At 42.7% G+C, this 14,128-nt stretch overlaps 1 protein-coding gene across 1 annotated transcript in view; it reads left to right on the plus strand.

Annotated features, from left to right (window-relative positions):
• The window catches only part of LOC308149255 (semaphorin-4B-like), a 58,732-nt gene extending 50,967 nt beyond the window's left edge, over positions 1-7,765 (plus strand). The window contains exons 13-15 of the mRNA XM_080520939.1: positions 465-622; positions 2,016-2,107; positions 2,864-7,765. Of these exons, the coding sequence (XP_080377065.1) occupies positions 465-622; positions 2,016-2,107; positions 2,864-3,636 (1,023 nt within the window). The 3' untranslated portion in view covers positions 3,637-7,765. The remainder of the gene's footprint in view (positions 1-464; positions 623-2,015; positions 2,108-2,863) is intronic.
• Positions 7,766-14,128: the final 6,363 nt, after the last annotated feature.

Raw genomic sequence — 14,128 nt, forward strand, 5'->3', positions numbered from 1 at the left:
TATCTGGGATTATGTAATTCTTAGAAAGTGAGAGATGGTTCTCGTGAGCATATTCGTAGCTCCAAATAGGGATGTGTGAGACTCACAACCGAATCCACACGATGTCTATCTTGTATACGAGCAGATAAACGGCTCTAAATATAGGCGGTTCGTTTGGCAGCGAGGAGGTGGAGGAGTGTGACTCCTCCACAGTGGAGGAGCCGCGGCGCTACACACATGTTGGCATGAAACATAAATGAGAAAAGTGCAGGGTAACGAACACGGAACATCTGTTCCAAGACGCGTGTTCACGGCGCTGCTCAGTTGGCATCAAGAGAGAGAACATCTGTCTGGAGTCAGTAGGTTATACTCTCCTGTTTGTTTTAGGAAACGTTTCCCTGCTGTGAAAACAGAAATCTCGGTATCCCCCCCCTTCCCCCTCCCCCTCCCCCTCCCACTGATGTCGCTTATTTTCTCCGGCTCAGGGTTTGTTGTTCGTGTCGTCGTACTCGGGCCTGGTGGAAGTGCCGGTGGCCAACTGCTCCAACTACCTGAGCTGCGGCGAGTGTGTGTTGTCCAGAGACCCTTACTGCGCCTGGACCGGGCGTCTGTGCCGCGACGTCAGGATGGCGCCGCCTGACAGGTAAGAGGCGGTCGTTGAATAATTGAGAGATCTGTAAGAGCCAGTGCACTTTTCTCGCAGTTGTACATCACTCAAAGTGCCGCCGACATTTTTTCTCCCCTGTTATCGTCCCGTTCATTTATCATCAAGGACAATTCTGTTCTGTCACAAATGCACTGCAGCAGGTTTGAAGGTTGCACTTGTAAACCCTCATTTTTGACTTAAAAGCACCAAACATGAAAACAAACAAAGTGATGGAATGACGAGCTGAGCGGCACGTCAACACTGTTGCTTCAACATTGTAAATTCAAAGCCACCGGATTACAATTATTTGTTGCCTCTTCTCAAAAATGTGAAGATTTTTTTTGTAAAGTCAATAGTATTGTCAGTTATTTCTACTTTCATCTGGTCAATCTTTATAGAGCACTCGTTCAAATGCTTGGTAATTGAAAATTTCCCCTCATTGTGAACATAGTGTCATAAACAGCCTTCAGTGCATTTAAGTCGAACTAAAAATGATCTAAAGTGGATAATTGTTTCACTGGAGTCCTATACACTGCTTTTAACCTTTCAACGTATTATTTGGAACAAATTAATACCCTAAATGGGACTTATTGGAAGCAGTTTGTTTCTATATTCTAAAACCAGTACTGTAAGTTGCACCAGTTTTATGTGGACGGTTCTGTTCCACTGCAGCTTTCATCAGAATTTCTTTTAATATTTTCTCTGGTCTGCAATCTTTATGACCAAAAGTTTGTTTTTCAATTTCCTACCAAACAATCAATCACCAAATACTGTCATTTTCTCAATGACTGTTTGATTATGCCAGTTATGTTGTGCAATTTTCTAATATTTTGAGACATTGTCATTGATTTATGTGACATTATACAATGTAATTATGAAGATATGTTATATAGATTATTGAATCTATAATACGTGGATGTTTCACTGTTTTGTTGTGGTGGGGAAAAAAACTAAAGGTTTCCGTTATATTATTCATTTCAACAGTCCTCATGAAAGACGGACAAAAACAAACTTAATTTTTTTTTAGGCTGGTTTAACAAACATTGGATTTGCTAAAGGATTTTCTACACGACGGCTCATTGCCTGCTTGCTGATCGGGTCGGGTACGTTTTTACCTCGGCATATTTTACCCCGACAGTTTAAGATGATTATGTTTCCGCAGTAAAGATCAACCAAAACAAGCACCAGAAAGCTTCTGGAGCTCATAATCACGTGCTTGAAAGCATCTTTTGAAAGCCGAGCCGTGTCTTAGTCTTGCTGATGAAGCTGCGCTCTGGAAGCCTCAAATTAAAGACTTGGGAGAGCAAAATAGATGCATCCATTTAAGGTGCCTCCGATTCCAGCTGCTAACCCTCCGCCTGTTGTTTTGGTTCGCTCTGTTTTGTTGCAGCCACTGGCAGCAGGACGTGGAGGAGGCCGACACCTCGGCCATTTGTAACAGGACTTTTCCCAGCCCCAAATCCACCCGGCCGGCAGCCTCTCGTGAGTGTCGTCGCTCCGCGCCGCTCTGTAATTTAAGTGTCGTCAAGTCACTTCAGAGACGCCACAAACAACTTAAGAAGCCTGTCAACAGTCCTCGACCTTTGTGTAAACGCTATCTTGTCAACCTGACTTCATTTAAAGAATTCTCTATTTGGCTTTCCGTTGGTTTCACAGTCGTATGGTTCTGAAACACACATGCTGTCATGTTTATTCTGGGAAATTACTTCTATTACATTGATGCTTGCTGAGCTAAATGCAGTGCAATGCATGACGCTTTATTGTGGTGGGGATTTTAACCAGCTGAGGTCTCACTGACTGCCGGCGAAATGTATTGAAAGAGTCAAAACGCCGGCAGGAATTCCTCTTGTTACGATTGTGATGGACTGAGAAACGGCAGTTCTGAAGTGGTGGCGTCCAGCGCTTGGCCCACTTACTGCCCACTTTGGTCCCTGCTGCAGTCACACTTTGGACATTAATTGAACCACGCCATACCGACTTTATGCACGCCAGGCTGCAGGCGACAGTTTGCACACAAATAGGCCACAATGAGGCAGAAATCCCAGCAGGGTTCATTTAAACCAGACAAAACGAGACGGGCGTGAAAAACACCTCATATATTTCTGTGTCCGGACATTTTACCCTGGTATTTCTGTTCCGATGACAAGAAAAGGCTTTTATAGCTCAAGTTTCAATCTAATACCCTGTAAATCCCACATCTTCGCTCGTGTATTTGACTATTTTCTGTATTCCGCGCAGGCGGCTCCCCCTGTCAGCTCATCACGATCCCCGCCAACACTTTCCGAGTGCTGCCCTGCAAGCTGCGGTCCAACCTGGCGCAGAGGCGATGGCGGTACGGCGCCGGCGCCAGCCAGTTCCTCTACGCCACCCCGGAGGGGAACCTGGTGGTGGTGGCCCGGGCCGAGAGGACGGAGACGTACGAGTGCTGGTCGGAGGAGGAGGGCTTCCGCCAGCTGTTGGCCAACTACTGCGTGAGGGCGGAGCCCCGCCAGGAGAGCACCACCCCGATCGGACACTCGCGCACGCCCCACGTCGCCCGGGAGGAGACCATCATCCTGCCCGGCGAGTCGCCGTCGCAGCAGGTCCACACCAAGACGTACTGGAACGAGCTGATCGTGGTGTGCGCCCTGCTGGCGTTCTCCCTGGTGGTGTTCTCGCTCTTCGTCATCTACAGGAACCGCGACCACATGAAGTCCATGCTGAAGCAGGGCGAGTGTCCCAACATGCAGCAGAAGAAGCCGCGGATCGCCGGGAAGCCGACCGAGAGCCTGCCGCTCAACGGCAACACCATCCCGGTGTCCACGTCGGACCACAAGGGCTACCAGACGCTGAACGACAACTACATCTGCAGCACGCCCACGCACGAGTCGTCGCCCGACAACAGCAAGAGCTTCTCCGAGGCCTCGGACCGACGGCCGCTCAACCTGAAGGAGAGCCACGTGGAGTGTTCGCCCACCTGCCCCCGGCCCAGGGTGAGGCTCGGCTCGGAGATCAAGGACTCCATCGTATGAGAGCACAGCGTCTGATAAACTGTCACCGCAGGGGGTATCAAGTCCGCCCGGCACAGGAGAGGAGACCCTGACATCCTCCTACATCGGCACGTCTTTTCTTTCAGCCATCTTCGTCCTGTGAGCAGTGCCGAGGTCATTTCATTTAACCGATTCCACTCCGGAGCCGGAGGGTGGCCCGGTTGGTCTGGAAAGAAAAAAAAAAAAGAAGAAGAAGAAGAAGAAGAAGCGGCGCAACCCTCCGGTTTTAACCAGGTTCACAAGTCATGGCAGCTGTTAAGAAGAATTATGAGTCTTTTCTTTTATTAAACCATTTTCATGGCCACTGACTTCATATGTGTTTTAGCGCAGGGCTGGAAGGAAAAATCAGGCCGAGAAGCAGAAGACCTTTCTCCCCTTCCCAGTGTTTGTCTCTGTCATGCAACATCCAACAATAAATCGTCTTGTGGATGTTCATCACATGTACCATTCCGATAGATCCAGGCACTGGTGTTTTTCTCAGCCCCGTTTGCGTAATCTTGCACATTTACCACAGAAGGCGGCTGCCACGCTTCTGTTATTATGCACACTAGAAACAAGCTACATGACGGCCGGGAGCTGGCGTTCAGGAGAATATGATACAGGTAAACCATCCCATTGCGTGTGGAAGCGAGTCGAAAGCACATTTGTTCCCCTTCGCTGAATAAATGACTTGACTGAGGAGGAATTTCTGAAAGATTTCCAGAAGGATCTGCAGTAGCCGAGCTGCACTGAAGAAACACAACAAGAGAAACTGCAACGTCGATACTGGCGATCATGACTGATGGTCCGGGGCCTAGAGACTGACACTTACCTCCTGAATGTATGAAAACGTCCGTCTCACTCACAAAAAACTGCACCGTGAACAATTTTCTTCGGGAAACGATTGCGATCCTGCTCATGTGACACGGTCCTGTCGGCCACGTCCGGCGGCGTGGAACCCAGTTTGTTTTGGAGTGAATATGGAAACGGAGACATTACGTAGCGCAAAGAAGCAAAAAATAATAATAATAATAATAATAGAATGGGAATGAATACACCTCTTTTCATATTCAGGGCAGCACCAAAATCATCTTGTGCCAAAACTAAACCAACTTGATTGTCTTACCGAGATGCAATAGTGCCATTCTGCTACGATCACTCCCATCGTATTAAAACGTGGATCACATGGGGACGGACCCGGGGTTGGCTTTCTCAAACATTATTCTGGCAGTAATAACTAAGAAATCAATGTGAAATGCAAAGTTGGCAATTCCCTCCGAGACTGTTATCGAGCAAAACGCTGCGCCGACTTGGTGGATTGATGAACCGGGGGGCCAAAGGATGCAGCTTGGCCGTGATTTGCCACGTGATTATGGAGTTAAGGAACAACCTCGTTTCCTCCTGCCTTCATACTGGCGACTGACGTTTTAGCCTAACCAGTGCTCACAATAGACTCCGTGGTTGTCTTAATTGCTCCTAGTCCGCTTGTGATGTACAGTAAAACACTACATAATGTGGCAGTAGACGAGCTAATAGACCGAATCTGCGTAAATTAGCGATGTAGATGCACAAAGCTTTGAGTCGGCTCAGTATAACCCCCCCCCACCCCTCCCTCCAACACCACCACCACCACCATCAGGTTACATGTCTCACATGCAAGGCATCGGCCAGAGGTCCAGGTGACGTTCATGTCAAAGCACAAAGTAATCAGGGTGATGAATACCTACAGGTTTGCACATTTCAGTGACATTGGAGCGTGTTGTGAGAAATGCAACTACTGAGACTGAAGGAGTGGCTGCCGGGGGTGGGGTGGGGGGGTTTCCAGGGGGGGTTCCAGGGACCAGTGCAGCCAATGGGAACCACTCTTGCACCCACATCACTTAAGACTTCTGAGACTTAACAGACTTTTTCCCAAAGATGCAGGAAGCCAATTGTGTTGTTGTGAAGCCCAATTAGAAACATCCGCACCGCCGACGTGACACCACTTGTCTTAGAACACGGAGGGTTCAGTGTATTGACCGCGTAGACGTACAGTATATATTCCAGTGTCATGCAGGACCAACATCCTGCTAGTTTCAACACGGCGCAGACGAGGAAACGCTATGTAACGGCTACCAGTTGACAAAGTAACTGCACAGCGTACTGCGCAACAGTAGTCAGTGTTTCTTTTTATTTCTTATTTTTTTTAAACAGTTTTTTTTTTTTTTTTATGTTGTGTATATAACAGTACCTGTACTTAATATTGTGTGTTTTTAAGGGACCTTGTGCAAGATGTGTTGTAGAGATAGTCTTGAAACTAGAGAGTGAACACTGCTGATCTTTTTTTCTTTGTTGTCGTCGTTCATCGTGCTTTACTGCCTCCTTCAGCGTACATTTCACCCCGCTGGTGCTTCAGCGCCTGGGCCGGTTGGTACCAAGCATGTCTGAGCAGGAAATCAATCCGTTCATCTTCTGGTGTCATGCTGAATCAAAGGGGTTATCTTATTGTTGCAGCAAGAAAAAAAAAAAGAAAAGAAGAAATTCAATCTCTCATCTCTGTCTAGTTACAAAGGCAAACAGACTATCGGCTGAAATGAACCCGGATTTCAGAATAATTATCACTCAAAAAGTAAGTCTGCTGATATCACCTTTATAATTATAGCTAAATACTTTAAATGTGCCTGAATTAAACACCTGGGTGTGTAACCTTTGCATTATTCAGTGTCGTTGCACTTGAGATAAAGTGCAGGAGTTTACTTGAGTTGGATATTTTCTTCAATTCGGTGAAGACAGATGTGCTCAGATTTTAGAATTTCTCTCCCAACGTGGTGAGAAGGATCCGTGTTGGGGCTCCACTGCGCTGGGCGACGGTTGAAATTGGAGCTTTTGCTGAATCCTTTGCGACGCCATCATCCAGTGGGCCAAGGTCTGCCAGCCGGCCTCTTTACCCAGGTAATGAGGATTATAGTTGATCTCATGGATGATTAAAGTGACATTTCCACGCTCCTCGGAAGCTTCTTCCTCGTTTTCGTTCCCTGACGTCGTAACCAGTCACTCGTCCGAGAAAGGGAACGTGCAAACTGTCCAAAAAAAAATACACCGAATGAAACCCCGCGGGGTTCCATTGAGCCTGATGTGAACCTGCTCCGAGATGCTCGCTGGACAGCCACACCACGTTGTAACGCCTTTCCACATCGAGCTGCTCTGCCTTCAGCCTCGTGCCGCTTCGCGCTCGCCAGCCAGCAGTTGACCTCACCAACGCAGACGCGGCGAATGAATGGCGTGATTGTAGCCCTCGCTGGGCGCACACACTGAACTCCACAGCACAGCGCGGGTCAAGCGTAGATTCACAGTTTGAGCCAAGCCAACACTAACCTAACCTGCTCACATGACTGGGAGCTGCTCAGAGTCCTCCAGCAGTGTCGCCTTCGTTTTGAATTCACAAAAGTCACACAAAGGGAAGAAAAAAAAAGTGCTTCATTTGAGGTCAATGTTAAAGATTAGTCGTGTTTCTCACAGAGAAAACTGATATTACAGTACAACCTGATCTCATCGGGTAATGTCAAATACGAATAAATATGCACATTGATTAGTGACGTTAACAACAGTACCACGGTACACGATTTAAGATTCTGAGTAGCTCCTCAGTGATGCAACACACTCTACTGCATATGAATGTAGCCAAGTATATATTTGTAGAAATCTACAGCGGTCTATTTTCCTACAAAAAAAAAAACTGCGTCCGTGAGGCAAATCCATAGTGACATCTTTTTAGGGTTTTGTTCGTGGAGTTAAAAAACGACAAAGAACCAGCACAATGAAAGTAATGAGTGGTTTTGTGCTGGATGATGTCGTCCTGCAGTCGGACGCCAGCGCAGCTCCAGGTCCTCGGTGTCGGCTCGGCCGGGAGACACTTACTGAACACCATCAGCTTAGATGACTGAATAACTAGTAGACAAATGTGGTCTTGCCTGCATGATTCCTTTTTTTTTTAATTATTATTATTATTATTATTTGTTGTGTACAAATAACATTGTGAACTGTATTTTTTGTATCATTGAGATTGTGACTGTTGTTTTTATTATATTGTATATAAAAAGCACTTTATTTTAATTTTTTTAAGATAAATGAATAAAATACATGTTTTGGCACATGCGTGTGTGACGACATTTTTCTCTGGGGGTGGCGGTGAGAAACAAACGGGACCGGAAGGTGATGCGAAAGAAAAAAAGGTTGTTTTTTTAAAATCGTCTATTCAGCTGTTTGTGTTTTTTACAGGCGTCGCCACGTGAAGATATTGGAAATTCCAGAGCAAGACTTGGCGAGTTAGCAGTTTTCATTCACTGGGGTCAATAATGACCAAACACATTCATTTAGCAATCAAATCCATCAATCTTTTATTCCAACATAATCCAGGTGGGCGAGCAAGGCTCCAGATAAAAGCCAGTATCAGTGGATTTTCTGAGATTATAGGAAGAAGTCAGGCTGATAAATGCAAACTCCACACAATGTGTTAAGATATGATATTGACGTGCTATAAAGAGGTCATATTATCACTTTTCAACACTTTCACATGGTCTCGTTGGTCCAAAAACATTTTCTTCAAAGTTTCTCGCTTCTCCTTGATTCTCCTCCATTAGAATATTGGATCCTAGGAGCTACATTCAGAATCTGCTGTGTCTGTGTGAGCTGGACTGGCTCCGCCCACAGAAACGCCCATCTAGGGAAGAGGAGGAAGTACTTCCTCTCGTGGTGCCATGTGCCAGAGCAGAGCTGCCTAATGGTGGGAGGAGTCAAAGGGGCGGAGCCTACCTTGATTGTGATTGGCTAAACCCCCGATGACACTACATAGGGTTTGATTTCTGATTGGCTGGTTAAAGCAACACACTTTTTAAAACCTGGAACAAACCAGGGAGGGCGAGGACACTCTTTCTTCTCTTCTGGGGCGTCGGTCCAGGTACGGGGACGATTATTACTGTTGGAAAACCAGAAATTAATTTTGCATAATGTGACAATTTAATGCAAACAAGTAAATCTGCACATGCTGCTAAACTAAAATTATTGAATTTACACGATTTGTGTTAGTGTATTTTACAAACATGTAAATATATATCAGATATCAACATTTCCTAAAATGTGACTGATTTGTTACTCCGACCTGATCTGTGCGTCATATAAAAAGAATTAAAGAGGAAAACCAGGCGGATGCTGTCGTTTTGTGGTCTTCAGCCCCAGCAGGAGGAGTTTTGCTCCCACTCTGACCAGACAGGCCAGCAGCAGCTTTTTTCAACCAATAAAGCTATTTTCAGACAGTGTGCAGCAGCCACTCGGTGCCAAATAATATTTGACACCCAGATTGTGGTTGCGAGTTCATATACCTCAAAATACACAAAATTATTCTGATGAAGTTCAGGACACAAAGTTCAGGTTCTCAATCATGATCACATGTTTTGTGTCCAAACTGGCCCTTTGTGAAGATAATAATATATACCTCTGTGAAAATCCATCCGTTCATCTCCAGCTGCTTCATCCAATCTGGGGCCCCAGCTGGCGGAGCCGTTCCCAGACGACGCGGCCAAATTGCAGGGTAGTGGAGGTTTTGTCGATCCGTAAGGCGACTAAAGAGCAGCGTTCACTGAGCTGGACGAGACACACCCAGGCCTGGTCGCCGTCCAATCAGATCCTCACGCAGAGGGACAGTATCCAGATGCAGGGAGCAGCAGGAGGCGTCACAACGTCACAAGAAAGACCAGGAGAATATCGCGATTTAATGTACTTGACTCATAATGTCATGAAGGTGACTTTGTAATACTAGATTCGTCTTTGCTGTTGAAGTTGCCACAGATTAGCACGTGGATAGTGAAGTTACTTAAAAAAGAAAAACTCGAGTCGCCTACGTATTACCTGTATTTGCACATAGTATTACAGCCTAGGACACATTGGAACGGGTCTGTGTTCAGGGATTAAATAAAACCAGGACTAGATTTATCTGGTTTAAATGAATCCACACTAATCCAGTGGCTTTCTTTTTTTTACCCACTTCCAGACTAGAGTCTCAGACTCAGGTAATCCAGGACTACTCTGTGAGCCTGCTCTGAAAACCTGGCCTGGAATGTTCCTATATGAGTTTTAGCAGTTTAGGAAAAAAGAAAGGAGTTGTAAAAATCTTCAGTGAAAGCCAGAAAACACTTTGAAAGGAGAATGGTCAGTGAGGTCCCATAATTGGAGACAAACATCATGATTTAACCTCAGAAACCTAAAAAAATGAATGCATGGACTGACATTTAGAATATTACTCCAATAAAAAGGTACCAATAGTACCCTGCAACACACACACACACACACACACACACACACACCCGTGAGACATACATCCTTTAACCTGAAGGTAAATCAGCCTCTGGCCAGGTTTAATATAAGTCTTGATTTTAGACCAGGATTAGCTTTAGTCTCCCTTCAAGAAAGGAGATGATTTAAGTCCAGACAAGGACAAATCTGAGACTATTTTCATCCACATCTGACGAAGCATTTCATTGCAGTAAGTCCTGGTTTAAAGTGAGATTTAGTCTAGAAGCAGGTTTAATCCCTGAACAGAAGATGGGGCCATTAAGTTAAACCGAAGTTAGTTGGAAATCAGACGGTGACACATTATGTTGGTCTGATAAAGTGAATCGGTCGTGATCAGAGTCCCACATCTTCAGCTGCACTGCAGACAGGAGGGGAACAGTTTTCAGCAGAATTGTCTTGCTCTTTAAATAAACGGATTAATAAATATCATTCATTATAATGATAATTAATTATATCATTAATTAATGTGTTATAAAATACATCAGCAAAGTGAAGGTACATTATAAGATAACATAAAGCCCTTTGAAATCTGAGATGTTTTCAGTGCGATTGTCAAAAACCAATCTGTGATAAGTATAAAATATAAAACTAGGAAATGTATGCTTTTTATCTTAAGTATAAAATTTTGAGTGAATTAGAACAGCATCTTTTATCAACACAGTTACCAATATGTAAACATTTTTTTCAATATTTCCATCCTACAATACCAGGAGTGACCAGTAGGGGGCAATACACATTGAAATATCTGAATCACAATGAAGATGTAATTTTAACTGTCTTAAACAACTTTGATACTTACTTTTTTCTCAGAATCCTGACTTTTTCGTTTCATCATATATTTATATAGTCATTCAATAGTCATTTAATCTCTGCTACGATTCTTTATAATCTCATAACTCTGCAAATAAATCCACGTTTCTTGCCTCTATGAAGCCAAAAATTAAGAAATTATCATTTGATTAAATTTTCCCTTAAAAAATGAATAAATATATTTGACGATCATAAACTGAATATGACTTTAAATGTTGGGTAATATACTTGGAACTTTATTGTTTATTATTGATAAATAACGATCTTCATGTCAGACCGATAACAAAGTGATTCTGCTGCTTTTTCTTCCTCATACAATGTCATGTTGGGAACTTTAAAGTGAGAGAGGCAGCAGCTCTCCTGCTGGTTTCATCTGAAGTAACAAGCTCAAGATCGTCACTGATCACCATCAGTGTGGCTTCAAAAATCTCTATATCAGTTCTTCATAATAACATGTTTTCTTTAGATTATCCAGTTAGTTCTTTCAAGTAATACTGACCTTCGTTTCCCCAAAACATCTGCAAACATCCCGGCTGTTTAGATGATGTGCAATTTGATGCATGATGATGAGGCCACATTACAGATGGTGGGTTTGTATTTTGTTGGCAAGAAACAAAACCAAGGGATCGTCTGTCGTACAACAACATTCATGTGAGTATTTGCCGGCGCACAGGCAGTGGTTGAGAACTTTACATTTTCGAGTGAAGTGCAGCTTTCCAATGGAAAATTGGGGCCACCTGGCCGTGAATACTAGACTCCAGTTGGAAGACACTTCAGGTTTCTGGGGGAAATTGTAAAGCAGGATCATCACTCATCATTCACACATCTCATACCGGTACATGTGGAGGCCAAATAAATAATCCTGTTGCTTCCTGTGGCCACAAGTCATCTTCTCCTTCCTGTGTGTTGCACAATACACAGTACACAATACACAGTCGTGAGGATTAAATTAAGAATTACCCATGCTTGAAAAGTAATTAAGTTACTCCAAATAAAAAGGGAATAGTGTTGTGTCACTGTTTACCGTCCCTATGTCTCAGATCTCTGTCATTAATGTACATCTTGTGTTACTGGGACGTCGATTGTCTGAAGTTTTCATCATTTATTGTGTGAAAGATGTTCTATAATCTGGATCTCACTGATTCAACAATTAAATGGGTTTATGAACTAAATGACAACAATAAGATTCAGCTGCTGAATTAATTGATGTTAATTTAAAGCTGTCTGAATAATATTGTCTGACTGAGTTAAACTGAACTGGAAAATGAATTTGGCAAAGTTACCTTGAAGCTGTTAGATATAAATACTGATATTCTTCTTTTATTTAAATGACTCCTTTGTCTAAACTGTGGAGAGGGTGAGAGTTTTAAGATCATTTAAACATGATTAGTTGAAGGATGTTCCATCTCACCCTCATACAGGTTCTGTCCACTTTTATCACGTCTCAATATAAAACCTGTTTCTTGTGTTTTACTCTCACCTAAAATTGATTACATTTGAAAAACATAAACTATTTAAATTCGCATTATTATTGGTGGAGCTGGATGCAAGTTTTCTGTGTGGTATATTTACTAAAATCCTCACATGAGTCCAACATTTTTTAGACTCAACAAAACAAAACGTGTATTTATGTGTGATACACTAATGTGGGAAACCAAAATAAAAGAAGAAACTGGTGTCTTTAAACTGCCTGTAGGTGTGAATGTGTGTCTGTCTGCAATGATGACCTTTCATCTCCACCAGGTCAGATAGGATCACCTTGATTACCTATATATTACTTATATAACTATACTAGCTGCACTAACCCTATATTACCTAGATGTATATTACCTCTATATTACCTATATAACTACAGTATATTACCTCTATATTACCTATATAACTATATTACCCCATATTACCCCTATATTACTTATATACCTAATTAGCCTTCTATTACCTATATAACTATATTACCCCTATATTATGTATTCCTATATTACTTATATACCTAATTCGCCCTATATTATCTATATAACCTTATATTATGTATTCCTATATCACCCCTATATTACTTATATACCTAATTACCCCTATATTACCTATATACTTACATTACCCCTATATTATGTATTCCTATATTACCCCTATATTACTTATATGCCTAATAAAAACATATTTATTTATTTATTTATTTATTTATTTATTTATTTATTTATTTATTTATTTATTTATTTAGATTTTATTTTTTTATTTATTTATTTGTTTGTTTTTATTATCTATTTGTGTTTTATTGTTTATTTATTTATACATTTATTTATTTATACATTTATTTGTTTGCTTGTTTGTTTGTTTGTTTATATTGATTGATTCGTTTATTAATTAATTAATGTATTTATCGCCGTACCGCAGAAAAGCGTCTGGCGCGTGGCCTCACGTTGTGGAGTTGTGTTTGTCCTTGTGAGAGATGACGTCACATTCATGGCCCGACACCGTTCTCTCTGTTGTCTCAACCCAAACACACTCAGCGTATTTCTCAACTCACCAGAGCCACACAAAACATCTTCTGAAACCGTTTTGTTGTCAAAATGTAATTTGATGACGGCTTTTCATCCCCTGATTGTCTCATTTTTTTTTTTTGTTTGTTTGTGGACAGATTATGTGGAGAAGACTGAGACAATTACAGCTTCAAAAGAAAAGCTTTGGCTTCAGCTCCGGGACGAGCTGTTGTCGAGAGAACAAGAAAGATATTTGAATAAATACGAACTTACTAGTGTTTTCTATTAAAGAACGTTCCCTGTTTGTGCCGAACACAAACAAAACCAACTATCCATTTAGCTGTTCAAGCGCCTGCAGATGAAAATGGAGGGATGATTCCACGACTCCATTCAGGTCCAGTCAGAACCTCTGTTTTGAAGCCCGGTGACGGGTCCCGTTTGCCCTCGACCTCAGCTGCTCATCTGCCGTCACCGGTTGATGAAGAGCAGGGAGGGTCATTCGCTCTTCATTATTAACAAATCAGCGCACTGTGAAAAAGAGCCTGTTGTTTTCCTGCAGCCCTGAAAACAATTACCGTCGTGCTGCGTCTCAGTCGTGATTGCGTTGCATATTTCATGGCGACGCTTGGCTGATGGCGGAATTGAAAAGCAGATTTACTTTTCGCAGTGGATGAGGGAAGCTGGAAGCTCGTTTTGAATGAATCCAGAGCTTCTCAGGTCGTTTACAGTACACAACCGTATGTACAAACAAAAACCAGACTTAGAGAATACAGGTTATAGAGGATTTGAACATCTGGATTAAACAACAAGCAAAAGCAGAAAGATTTTTTTATATGTTTTTTTTGTGGATGATGAAAGGGTTAGGTTAGGGTTAGGATAGG

The sequence above is a fragment of the Blennius ocellaris genome (assembly GCF_963422515.1).
Source record: "Blennius ocellaris genome assembly, chromosome: 1".
NCBI classification, from domain to species: domain Eukaryota; kingdom Metazoa; phylum Chordata; class Actinopteri; order Blenniiformes; family Blenniidae; genus Blennius; species Blennius ocellaris.